This window comes from Fusarium fujikuroi, chromosome FFUJ_chr01 (genome assembly GCF_900079805.1).
Source record: "Fusarium fujikuroi IMI 58289 draft genome, chromosome FFUJ_chr01".
Taxonomy (NCBI): domain Eukaryota; kingdom Fungi; phylum Ascomycota; class Sordariomycetes; order Hypocreales; family Nectriaceae; genus Fusarium; species Fusarium fujikuroi.
This window is the reverse complement of record NC_036622.1, coordinates 3,985,583-3,998,612: the sequence shown is the minus strand read 5'-3', so window position 1 is coordinate 3,998,612 and position 13,030 is coordinate 3,985,583. Positions and strand designations below refer to the sequence as shown.

The window sequence follows — 13,030 nt, the reverse complement described above, 5'->3', positions numbered from 1 at the left end:
GTAAATGCAGCTCGATATGTAGCAATCCGTTGTGGCATCAATTCTCAGTTTGCAGCCGTAGCTCCGTGGCCAAAAACTCGACAAATGATACAATCAATTATCACAAAGCACAAGCACAAGCACAAAGCACATACATATTTCGGGACTCGAGTCAATTATGAAAAGTTATTGAAGTTGTTTGATATCAATTGAGTAGGCAGATAATCATGCTACATCTCATCCTCTCAACAAACGAAATATCAATCACAACCGCCACTTCTGATTTCTGATCCCCCCAAACGCCATACCATGCATAACGCGCGAGGCAAAGACAATACCAGCACGGCCCTCAACGTCATCCAAAATCCCCCTTTCACCGGTATTATTAGATCAGGTTGTTTACTGCCCAAGATCCCTTATCGTCGATCATTGGCATCCTCTCGAGTGATTTCTCATTGAAATCTATATCCTCCAAACTGACCTGGTGCTGGTGCGCCGTAGCCACCAGGTACTTGCGGCCACATAGGTAGTTGGCCGCTCGGGTCAGGGGGAGGATAGGGGTTGGCTTGGAAGGTATTTCCACTCTCCGGCCGCAGCGGCGAGTTCCTATACCCGCCAGCTGCAGATGCCACTCTTCCATATGGGCTCAGCGGCCTGTTGCCGAACTCGCCTGAAGGTTGTCTAGTATGGGAGGGATTACCAAAGCGTGCCTGGCCACCGCCTGTTGCCTTTAACGTGGCGGCGTCAGGAAGATGGACGTCCCGGAGAATAGAGACCATGGCCGTGGGGTTAACGCGTTGTGCGTCAAAGCTTTGAGAAGGGGGGAGGATGTTAAGAAGGAAGGTGATATCTCTGTGTAACGCTGATGCTTGGTTCCGGCGCTGCTGGTCAAGGCGGCGGCCCGCTGCACCTTTGAGAGGCGACACTCCTCTAGCGAGTCTTTGGGGGGGTTAAGCTCATCATCGTCTACAGCAAGAGGCCGTTTTGGGGAAGCAGTTGCCCGAATATACTGAGGACGGGGACTCTGTTCTTGTCGCGCTGGCATGGGGCTATTTCGCAGTGAGATAGGCTGCTCGACCATAGTAGGCATGGCTTGTTTTGGCCTCATTTGCACTGCCTTCGAAATTATGATAGGGGCAGCAACTGGGTCAAACTTGTCGGATGAAAACCTGGCAACAAAGGACTTCAGTTTGGGGTCCTCAGGGAAGAGTTCTGCCATTCGGTCCTCCAGCTTGGAGATTTGCGATAGTTCGCCATACTGCGATTCGTACTTGTGGAAATACGCATACAGCGGCTTTGCCTTTGCGAGAGTCTCTGGTTTGGAAACCAGTCGGGTGACACAAGTCTCGAATACGGCTCGTGCATCTATAAGTGGTTAGTTTCAATCGTTGCCTCTTTGGGTATTCCAAACCTACTAGTCGTGTCATCCTTGGAATGAAGATACTTCAAGTATTCTATCATGAACATCTCATCGTTGGGGAACAGACGAGCGCCTCTTTCGAAGATCTTGGCGCCTACAGGATCCTTGTAGACAACAGACTCAAGAAGAGCAACCGCTACGTAGACATCGCTTGTAAGTCGTCCCTTCTGGCGTGCATCAGTGAAGACTTTGCGCAAACCACCTTCTGACTGGTTGCCTTTGCCTTGAATGCGGCGCATGGCCCTCGCGAGAGCAATCCAGACATAAGAAATCGTACGGGACAGAAGTTGTGTTTCAGCAGCGTATCCCCTCTGGATGGCAAGAATGCGTTCTTCCATAGGCGAACGCTTAGGCTTGCTGTCTTCCTCGTCGTCATCATCATTGCGTTCGATGGAAGCTTGAACCAGATCTTGTGCAGCGGCTTGTCTCAATGTGGACACCTCCAACTTCTCCCGCTCTTTGACTTTGTCGCCCATTTCGTACAATGTTTCGAGAACATCATCGTATGGCTTTCGGACAGCCTGGGCAAACTCGGCCTTGTCGACCTCTTTGCCAGGATAGTTGACTTCAATGTGGTCTGCGTGTTTCAAGGCAAGCAAAACACTTTCGCGGTTTGCTCGAATGCCTTCAAGTAGCAATTCTGTGCCCAACTCTTTGTCGTTTTCCCGGATGTCGTTTTGGTAACACCACTCTGCCGCATCAACCCAGATCTCAGGCCAGAAACGGAGTGCCATCAACGCTTGCTTGTAGACGTAGAGTACCCGTTGGTTGTATGTTTTGGGCTCATCAGTTTTCAAGACAAGGGGATCTTCTTTCTCCCAAACGATCCACTTCTTCCACAGTTCGACCTGGTCTCTGAACTCCTGGTCCCCATCAAAACCTGGAGCTGGCGGTAACCGAGGAAGATTAGTGCGTCTGAGGTGCCGAGTGATGTTGTCCAAAGCAATATTGGCACTCTTGGCCGACATATAGCCTGGCGAGCGCTCTTGGATGAACTTGCGTCCCTAGTAATGTTAGCTTTTATGCTGTTGTAGGCCAAGGAGTAAAGCATACAGTCATCTTATTCAGTCCCATCTCGAACTGGTCATACTCCTTCCAGAGATTGTTGACGGTCAACATGGGCACGGAAATAGCGCGTTGATACACCTTGCGCAATTGATCCATCTTTTGCTGGTCCTGCCAACCTGTACCCCCAATCTGGCCGGGACCGTTTTTGACGAACTGGACATAATCTTGCCAGATATTGCCAGAATCTCTATCCACACCAATGTTGTCGATGACAAACTCATAGGACTGGGTAATAGTTCGGCGAGCTTGACCCGAAGGATCATTGTTGAGATCGTTACGACGGCGAATATAGTTGAGATAGACTGTCCACAGCTTGACGTTGGGTACAGTCATCAGACATCTTCCAAAAAGCTGTTCGGCATCGACAAAGTTGTCGAGACCGAGCTCCATCTCGATCCATTCGACCCAGACATCAGCCTGGTAGATGTTGTCAATACATATCACTGGAAGGAATGAGGTTCACTCACAGCTTGTGGAAATATTTCGAGAAAACGATTATAGGTACTTCGGGCCTGATCAAGTCGGCTTGAGCGTCTATGGTCGGCGATCAAGTTAAGCCAAGCATCCATATCCCCACGAGGGTCCTCTTTAACACGAGCCTCGAGGAGAGCAACAGGGTCGAGACCAGCCAAAGCTGGAGTCACATTGGAAGGGACAGCAGGAGGAACAGGTGTATGGGTTAGAGCTGGCTGGGCAGGTTTATCAGATGCAGTGGAACGGCCAGGATGAGGGAGCGAGGGCACTTCTTCCGATTGAGGAGCAGTATTGGAAGGCTGGTCAGCTTCGTCTTCACCCTCATCCTCGTCATCGGATGCTTCCACAATAAAGCCCCCCGACATCTTGGGCTTGGAGGGTTGCCGTTGAGCAGTGGCCGCGGATTGTTCAGTAACCGGCGCAGGTGTACCGATAGTGACTGACTCTGGATCATATTCTCCCCCATCATCTTCTGTACCATTATCTGCTGTATCAGCGTCACCAGAAGCAAGAGAGTCTTGAGCGTAGTTATCAACTTGTTCCTCGCTATGCTGAACTTGAAAACCCGGCGTGCTAGTATCCTCTCCTCCCCATGAAGCACCCTCGGAAGCCATCCTGCGATTTTAAGAAACAGGTCGTGCTGCCAAGTCTCGATCAAGAAGCAAGCGATTTCGAAAGACGCGTCGGCGAAAACCTATGAAACCAGAAGATAATGTCCAAGTCGCAAATGGCGATCGGGAGATGAGAATTGAGAATACGCAAGCGATCGCTACTCTATAGAGTCACGGGTTTCTCGATGGAAGGGGTGCGATAGGCCCGGTCGAAGATGATTCAATCGTTGATGATACGAGACGAACGGGTAGTAGATTCTGTCGCGAACAAGGCAAGCTCCGGGAGCTGCGCCAGCTGGCTCCGGATGATATATGTCTGAATTCAGCACTTAAAGAGAAAAACAAAGACAGCGATACAAAGACAGGTGTGCAATCGATCGGGGTTGGGGAAATAGTCATGCGTCGAGCTGCGCGTGGATGGTTTTGGTCGAGCGCCTCAAAGTCTGAGAGCTCCAACAAAGAACAGTAATCTCGAACAAAGCAGTTGCGGCAGAACCCAGGTTGGGCCTAGAATGTCTAAGGCGGTGAACGAACTTGGTATCCAAGAGCCGCACTTTAGTGGGTCACTAGAGAGATGGATGGACAGGCTTTTTAATGCAGGTATTTCAAAGAAATGCACAACTACACAGTAAGTAAGATTGATGAGAATGGATAGCACTATGTATGTGACAGATCGCCCTGTCCGTATAAACCCAGGCTCTCTAGAAGATTTACAACAATAGGACCACCTACCCAAAAGAAGAGATATCATTCGATGACAGCCCCGTTGGGCTTTGGACAATGCATGCAATCAAACAATCCCTAGGTACCTAGGTATCCACTCCCGTAGGTCGTTGTCAAGGTCACATGACTTGGATGAGTTCCTGATTTCAGGAGGTCGCGTCCACAGCGCAACCTCTCTACGCGGGTGTGACCGCTAACGCGTCCCACTGTCGCTCCTCACATTTTGGACTTGACGCCCAGGGCAAGTCATCTCCCATCGCAACCAGAAATCGATCCGCTCTTGTTTTCTTTTACCCATGCTCGCATACTGCTATTCAGACTAGTACGGCGCTTTTCATCAAACAACAACTACTACTACCACTACGCACCCACTTTCTATTCCTCTCTTCTTCTCTCTTCTCTTGCGTCTTGCATCTCACATCGCGCTTCTCCCCACATCAACCTTCACACAACGTAAAGAACCAGACACTCGTGCTCTCGATCTTTTTCACCCTTCCCTTGTAAAACCTCGATTTTTGCCACTGCAGTGTGCTCCTGATTACGACCTACCCAGTTCATACATCCCCCATCCTTATCAAAAATGTCTGTCGTTTCGCTTTTGGGCGTTAATGTCCTGAACAACCCAGCCAAGTTCACCGACAAGTACGAGTTTGAGATCACTTTCGAATGCCTCGAGCCTCTAGAGAAGGGTTCGTGCAACTTTGGACTGTTGCAAGATAAGGAATCACAGCGCTAACATGGAACAGATCTCGAGTGGAAGCTCACTTACGTTGGATCCGCTACCAGGTATGGACCAGCTTGATTGAGGCCCCTCCTCACACCGCTTCTTCTAACACTTCTCAGTGACCAGTACGACCAAGAACTCGACTCCCTTCTCGTCGGTCCCATCCCCGTTGGTGTCAACAAATTCATTTTCGAGGCCGATGCTCCCAAAACCGCACGAATTCCCGATGCAGAGATTCTCGGTGTTACCGTCATTCTCCTGACCTGCGCCTACGATGGACGTGAGTTCATTCGCGTCGGTTACTACGTCAACAACGAATATGACTCGGAGGAGCTCAACGCTGAGCCTCCAGCTAAGCCCATTATTGAGCGTGTGAAGCGCAATGTATTGGCTGAGAAGCCCCGAGTGACTCGATTTGCCATCAAGTGGTAAGTCAAGAAAGAATTGTAAGCGATAATGTATTCAAGCTAACAGGACTCCAGGGATTCCGAGGCATCTGCTCCCGCTGAGTACCCTCCTGAGCAACCCGAGGCTGATCTTGTCGCTGACGGCGACGAATACGGTGCTGAAGAGGCCGAGGAGGAGGAAGCCGCAGAAGCTGACGAGGCTGAGGCTAGCTCCAAGGCCAAGGCCAGCAACGGAGAGGATTCAGAGATGGCTGGTGTGGAGAACGAAGGAGAGAATGCTCAGGATGAGGAGGAGCTGTCCGATGACGGCAGTGTCGATATCGAGGGCGAGAGTGAGGAGGAGCTCGAGGAGGAGGAGGAAGGAGAGGGCGAGGCTGAGGCCGATGGTGATGCCATGGAGGTTGACAGTGCTGAGAAGCCTGCCGCATCAGCCGCCAAGCCCGTGAGTGTCGCTTCCTAAGCACTCCAATTAAGGATATTTGCGTGTGATTTGGTTGCGATGCGACCGAAGCATTGGACAATGAATGCTACTAGGAGGTCTTAATACGCTGGCTGGGACTTGTTTGTTTTATAGAGTTATGAAGACATGAAAGGGAATGATATCAGGCGGGCGGGTTGGGTATAGAGCTAAGGTAGGTAGTCGAGAAGACACATTAGGCCATCGCTTGGACATGTAGGAGTATGAACTAAACCCTATTATTGCAAGACATGCAGCTGTCAGTTCCATGTATCTCAGCCAGTATAGTGAGGCTCAAATAAACAGTGCAGTAGTAGGAATCAGTGCATGCATTGCAGTAGTCATCGACTGGTCAATGGCACATGGCAAACGTAATTGTATTTGCTCAACACCATTTTGATCAGCGATAATCTAAGGTTCTGACGATGAATTTCGGCACGTGGATGCTGTGAAACTCTAACCCCCGCGATATGGTACACCCTCTCAGTCATCCGCTTTCAGGGTCGCCCGGTTTGTGAGGGGAGATGGCTGCATGACGTACAATGTTGGAGACAGATATTGAACTACAGGTAATTTTGTAGAGTAAGCAGATGCCTTATACCCAATTCCGCAACGCCGCCATCATGGCGTTCCGTTGACAACCGCTAGAGGCCGTCTTCAAGCGAACGTCAAACTGAGTTGGTGACCGACGAAACGCCTTTTTTTTAGTACAGCCTCGTTATCAGAGTCCTACGGGACTCATTCTCCATTCCCCGGCTGGTCTCTCACTCCATTTGAAATCAAGATTCGGGTTTCAGCAAGGACTTGGGTCAGTGAGGCTTGCCAGCTCTTGACAGCCCTATCATGAACATAAGCAAACTTGACGAGATGAGAAGTTACCCATTGATGTACAATGGATGCTCATGAGAATCATAGTATAGAGCTTCAGCTCAAAGGCACACTGAGAAGAATATCGCCCATAACCAAGTTGTGATTTATTCAGGCTACCAGCTAGCTACCTTACTGGGTTACCCTTCAGAGAAGGTTGAAAGCTGTATCCGTCCGTACCTTGTCTCAGATGCCAGTGACTTGGGATGCGTGACATGTGGACGAACACTTGTTGGTCCTCGGAGTCAACGTTAGTGCCCGCGTCACTTGGCGCACTAAGACCTTGACATAGCTTATCTTGCTTGCTTCACTCAGGGATCTTCGTTTGCCCTACCTTTTCCTCTCACAACCATCCATCCTTTTGCTTATTCAACCTTTACCATGGATGTTGACCGAGCAGGACTCGGCCGCAGCATTCATCGGGGTCCGCCGATGACTTGAAATCAGGCTCGAGTCTGAAGGAATAGAAATACCCCTCGGCCTTCCTCCTCCATCTCCATCTTCGTTCTTGACAGAGACTTTCTATAGTGCTAGAATATCATGTGAATATTTCCATTGTCAAACCCAGTGCCGTGAAACTCATCAATGACCACAAACACTTCCTCTCAGGCTCTAGATGATCTTGTCAGAGCAACCGACAACTTTCGCGAACAATATCTACACGCTCTAAGAACCCTTCAAGATGGCCTCGTCGCTCGTAGACGAGACACAGCAGAGAGCCATGCTCGCAGCAGCATCTCCATGCCTGAGCCCTACACGCCACCCTTGAGAGCTTCCACTGGCCCAACATTTGCAACAGAGGGCTCTTTGTCTCCTATTTTTCGGCGAGGGCGGGCCGCGACTCTTGAGAGCACAAGAGAAAGACCATCTTTGTCTGCTGAGCCTCAGCACTTTACGGGTTCGCCAAGTGGCAGTCATCGCGCTGTCTTTACGCAGGACGAAGATGTTTCCTTCATTCCTCTCCCTCTCCTGGATAACACTACAGCTACTACCACAACGCGAGAGGTTGAGGACTATCCCCATAACATTGTCAGGGGTCATCTCGACCAGGCAGACTGGGCCGATGGTCAACTCCTCCAGCATCTGAAAACCGAAGATTTCACCCCCGAGGTGGCACCCTTCCTAGACGACATCATGAAACGGCGTTCCGAGATTGATATATCTGTGCCCTTCCGTGAATTTGCGGCGTATGAGAGAGAACAGTATAGTCAGTCCACATTCGAAGTGTACGAGGTTGGCCATAACTGTAAACTCACCAAACTCAGCGCTGACGGAGATGGAGATGGGCAGTCAGATGTTAAGTACACGGGTGAAGGCCCCTACGAGATTCCGGCTGATAATGTCGATGCTCCCACGGTTTGGGAAACAATCAGGGTTGTCAACCAAAGTGGCACATCCACAGGCCGAATTACGTACGTCTTCCATTCTACAACACTTGCCGGGCTGGGCTAACGTTTGCAGCATCGTCCAAGAGCCTACGCCTCTTGTCCTCGCAGCACTTCACTGGACCATGTCTTCACACTTTGATATGAATGAGCTGCTCACTCATCTACTCTCTGACGAGCCCAACCGTGGCCGTACTCATGCATTCATGACTAGAGCTTATGAGAGGTCTCCCTCCCAAGCAGCTTCTCCTTCGCCCATCGTTGCTCCATCATCGCCAGTCCCGCTCACTGCCAGGCCGTCAGTGTCACCAACCCCTCCTACACCTAACGTTCGTCAGAAGTCTTTCTTCTTTGTGTTCAAGTACTACACGGTTGTCAGTCACCCTCTCGAGCCAGCTCCTTGGCAGCGTTTCGATAAAAGACCTTCAGAAAGTCGTCTCGGAGATCATATTGATATCGCTGAATGCGGCTCTGTATTGGCTCTATCACTCGGCGGTGACTCTCACAAAGCTCCCCCTATGCGCTCGAGAAGAGAGCGTGTTCGAGAAGGGATTCTATTCGATACATTTGGTCCATGGCAGTTACTTGCTATCCAGAGTTTTCCTGATAATTCTCATACTGTCCGTGGCCCGGAGTTTCAGGAGAAGAAATATGTCAATGGACCATATGCGTTTCTGGACCTACTAATCTCTGAGTATCGTGATGCAACAAAGCGAAATCTGATCCTCCATGAGCGAGTTACCAAGCTCATCACTCCCCCGGTACGTTCACTAGACCCCCATATCTCAACGCCATGCTGATTATCTCCAGACTGAGTTCATGTTTGACCCTAAACTCAGAGACAAGCTGTTATTTGAGGACAAGCACTTCACCTACATCCGAAGGTATTTCTGGGCGTACAACACCCTTGCCGTTGTGAACACAGGTATCAAGTCAATGATTGCGGCATATATCGACACATTTACCGACAGCTTCTGGGCCGGCACCCACCCGATTCTATGGCCACATCACGCAGCTGATTCGCCTGATGGGATTGCCTATAGTAAGCACATGGCTAAGCTGCGCTGTGAGCTTGACAAAGTTGTCCAAGAGCTTACAGAGGTTCTCAAACGCAACGAACGAACCCGTAAGGAGATCGAGAACTTGCGAGATCAGCTCTTCAGTGGAAGCTCCATCAAGGAAAGTCGGAGAGCTATTGAACAGGGCGATAACATCAAAGTCCTCACAATGATCAGCATGATCTTCTTACCGCTTACTTTTGTCACGGTCAGTTAGCAAGGTTTTCTATTTCAGGCCTTCACTAACAACAACCAGTCTGTCTTCGGTATGACGGTCTTCACCGTCCCCGCTACCGACTGGCGTTTTCCTCTGACGATGATCCTCGTCTGTGTCCCCTTCATGCTTCTCGTGACCTTTCTCCAGACACGCTCATTCGGTGTCCTACTGCGCAAACTTGGTGCCATTGGCAGCGCACCTGTTCGTCTCATATCCCAAGCTCGCAGCCGGTCTCGAGAGATCGCAGACGTCCCTGACAATATCTCAATCGCAGCGGCCAGGGTGAGACGAGGTAATGGCACATTGCTCGAGAGGATAGCAGCAAGACTTTGGAGTAAGAGGTCGGCACAGAAGGTCGAGAGAGATGATTTCGGAGGTGTTTAGTCAAGACTATGGTCCTCATGGCGATGTAATCGGTTTCACATTTGTATAACGTTCACGGCTTCAAGGCGTTCTCGCTTTCTCACAGGACAACGATGTTCAAGTATCATTTTGCCTTGTTACGATTACGATTTATGGTTACGAATTATGAGATACGATGGGCAAGAGATATAGGCATTTAGGCATCTATTATCGTGTATCTAGACTGAAGTTATCAGATTAACCCCGTTCCATTTTCGATACTGAGTTTCGAATGTATGCTTCTCTGCTGAACAAGCCCAGTTGTTTCAGCCTCGTGCTCTGAGAACTGATACGGGTTTATGCCAGGTTTTCCAGATACGTAGACAGCATTGTGAAATTGTGAATGATGGTCAAACATATTGGGAGAGGACATTGTCATGACAGCAACTTTGGCACATAAGTCATCAAATTTAAAACAAACATTTACAAGCTTTAATCCTTAAACACAATTCTCCTATACTTCGGATCCAACGCCGGACCATCATCGATGACTCTAAACCTATACACCCCTTTGAGAACCTCATTCAATGGCGAGGAGTTGACCAAGCCACTTGATAAGTGAGTAAGTAACACAGTATCTCGTCCATCTGAGTTCCCTTTACGTCCTCTTTCTTTTTTCTTTTCTCAATCCGATTTTCCCGTTCGTCGTCTATTCTCACTTGCATGAGATGATCAATTCTGAACTGTGAGCGCAGTGGCAGTATGGCTATTGTTCGGTAGCCAGACCGACGTATGCCAGGGACCAGTTGCATGTTGGCGTATGCAACAGGACGATAGGAAGTGGGACAGCAGACGCAGGAGAAAAGATAGAACGATATAATGAAACGGGGTATCCATCGTAACGAATCGTCCATCCATTTTGTCCATCCGTTATCCCCAAGGTCATACCCGTCCAAAATCGGAATGATCTGCTGTTGCCAGTGAAGTGCTGTATTAAAATGAAACCCGTCAAGAAAAGACGCCGTGCCGGACTGTGGTTGAACGGTATAAGCCGCCGCAACACGTAAACAAAGGTGCCAATATCAACTCGCCAATAACTGTAGACACCTCATCCGATCAAAAAGAAATACTCGCTCTGTTTGGGACCATTCAGGCCCTTGTAGGCAGTGTGGCGATCAAAAGAAGAAACAATCGTGCTTTCGTGACGTCGTAAACCGCTGGTAGGCTGAAAAAGTAGAAAGAAGGTGATAGGGGTGTTTATTTGCAATATCAACCCTCATCTTCATCTTCATCCCCTGGGCTGGCTGTGTCCGTCTTAGCTTTCTTGTTTGAGGTGGCCGAGCCGGCTTCAGACTTGCGCTTTGTTCCCATAGTGCCAGAGCTTTCCCCAGCAGAATTATCTTTGCCATCGACACTCTTTTCACCTTCGCGGTCCATTGCTGCCACCTCCTCGGCAGTGAGGAAACGTCCACCAGGGCCGCGAGGTCTACGCATAGCATGATTGTGGCGTGACTCGTGCAGATATGGCTTGCGTCCTTTAGACGTCAGTCGGAGCTGTTCCTCAAGTTTCTGTCGAGCAACACGACGCTTGAGGATACGATGGAATTGCTTAGCGTTCACATAAAGTGGCGACTCCTCCGCACCACTCGCGGCTGGCATCTCCGGGGATTGCGGGTGTTGCATCTGGGGAGCGGGCATCTGAGATGGGGCGACGCCTGGTCGAGCACCGGCATGGCTCATCATGGGCGCCGTCGCAACGCCGGGACTCGTAACCTGGCTCATTCGACGGCCGGGTATTTGGGGCATGCTGTTCATTCGAGGCGATTGTCGTCCGTCCTTTTTGGCATTGGCACCCATGCGGGGTGAACTTTGAGGAATATTGGGATCTGAGGACATATAGCCATAGTTCGTGCCAGAAGCAGCGGCGGTTGCTGCCATCGCGGCCGCCTGTATACCAGGCATCGCATAGTGCATGCCCTGTTGTGCCACTCCGTATTGTGGTCCGTACATGTTGTGTCCTTGTGGTTGAGTTTGTTGCTGTTGAGAAGCGATGACAGGTGAGGATTGTACCGTGTGCTGGGGAATGGTATTCGTTGGTGAAGCGATGTTATTAGCAGTAGCAGAGTTCGCGTAACCGGGATGTGTATTTTGGCCTTGTTGGTATTGACTGTAGTCCATTCTCCACTAAGAATCCAGTCTGATCACTAAGTGTCGAGGAAATACGTCCTCGTCGCGTTACTATTCGTTGACCGCGTGTAAGATCAATAAGGAATTGTTCAGTCCTTGACGCGTTATCGAGTGGCGTTGCAACAAGAGCTTTGCAAGAGAACAGAGAGCGAATAGACGTGATTGTAAGAACTGATCGTCAACTATGCGATGATGGAAACTGATGTTCGTTTGGGAGCAGTCGGGCTCGAGTGCTGGAAATCCTCTCTAATACGAAGAGACTCTGGAATGAGGCGCACTAAGGCAATTGGGTACGCGTGGGTGAGCTGGCAGGCCGAAACGAGCTGGTGTGCTGTGGCTCAATGTTGCCTAGAGTGGCTGATGAAACTATTTACACAGCCACGCGAATGAATATCGTCGAATCTAGGGCTGGAGTAAAGTAATAGACAAGCAGCGGTGGCAGAGACGGTGCTGTCTGGTCAGTTGCTCGTTGTAAGAGATCTGTCCAACCATAGGCGTTAGCTGAGGTGTATATATGCTAAACTAGGATAAAGGAGACGGTAGAAAAACGGGGGCGGGAAGGGTAAAGGGTGCTGATGGGCTTTGTAAAGCCACTCTTGATGCGTTGGCATCTCAGCGTCTCATGCATGACGGAATATGCGATGGACGGGCCCACATCTCCCACTCGGCCAGCCCACTAGCTTTGGGCCAGAGCAGTAGGTACTGTAAGATGATTGATGCTCGCGGCCTCAAAGCAGAAGACTTCCTTCGTTGGGCAGATTTGAATGCTTGGGGTAGAGCATGCGGCTCTTCATTCTGGCGTTCTGCATGGCCACTGATGTCACTAGCAGTCTTGAGTGCAAGATCAAGATACTTCAACAAGACTGGCGCCCGTTCGTCGTGCCGCATGACAACATGAAGAGGACTTCCAGGCTGCCTTGTCAAGAAACGCCGTTTGAACTTCCAAAGGCTTAGGCTTCAATCTTTCTGGCGGCCATGATCCAGTCGCTCCCGAGATTCTGGTAGCTGCGGCCCTGCGCCTCGCAACAGGGTCCCAAAGCGGGGTATTGGCCGGCCATAGGAATGATAAAAGCTCGAGTGGGCGGGCGTGCATATCAAAGCTTGTTAAGTC

The 13,030-nt window shown here is 50.1% G+C and overlaps 4 protein-coding genes; 2 read left to right on the top strand and 2 right to left on the bottom strand.

Moving 5' to 3' along the window:
- Positions 1-431: 431 nt before the first annotated feature.
- On the bottom strand, positions 432-3,555 carry FFUJ_00856 (related to RNA14-component of pre-mRNA 3`-end processing factor CF I; the record flags this gene model as incomplete). XM_023570407.1 has 5 exons in its annotated part: positions 432-860; positions 890-1,344; positions 1,395-2,403; positions 2,453-2,884; positions 2,935-3,555. The coding sequence occupies 5 exons, from the start codon at positions 3,553-3,555 to the stop codon at positions 432-434; spliced, it is 2,946 nt and encodes a 981-aa protein (XP_023425575.1).
- Positions 3,556-4,855: 1,300 nt separating this feature from the next.
- FFUJ_00857 (probable ASF1-anti-silencing protein) lies at positions 4,856-5,866 on the top strand (the record flags this gene model as incomplete). XM_023570396.1 has 4 exons in its annotated part: positions 4,856-4,964; positions 5,022-5,061; positions 5,119-5,427; positions 5,482-5,866. The coding sequence occupies 4 exons, from the start codon at positions 4,856-4,858 to the stop codon at positions 5,864-5,866; spliced, it is 843 nt and encodes a 280-aa protein (XP_023424661.1).
- Positions 5,867-7,315: 1,449 nt separating this feature from the next.
- On the top strand, positions 7,316-9,774 carry FFUJ_00858 (uncharacterized protein; the record flags this gene model as incomplete). XM_023570385.1 has 4 exons in its annotated part: positions 7,316-8,142; positions 8,192-8,876; positions 8,926-9,381; positions 9,430-9,774. The coding sequence occupies 4 exons, from the start codon at positions 7,316-7,318 to the stop codon at positions 9,772-9,774; spliced, it is 2,313 nt and encodes a 770-aa protein (XP_023424660.1).
- Positions 9,775-11,001: 1,227 nt separating this feature from the next.
- On the bottom strand, positions 11,002-11,910 carry FFUJ_00859 (related to CCAAT-binding factor HAPB protein; the record flags this gene model as incomplete). The annotated part of the gene is made up of 1 exon (XM_023570374.1): positions 11,002-11,910. The coding sequence occupies one exon, from the start codon at positions 11,908-11,910 to the stop codon at positions 11,002-11,004; it is 909 nt and encodes a 302-aa protein (XP_023424659.1).
- Positions 11,911-13,030: the final 1,120 nt, after the last annotated feature.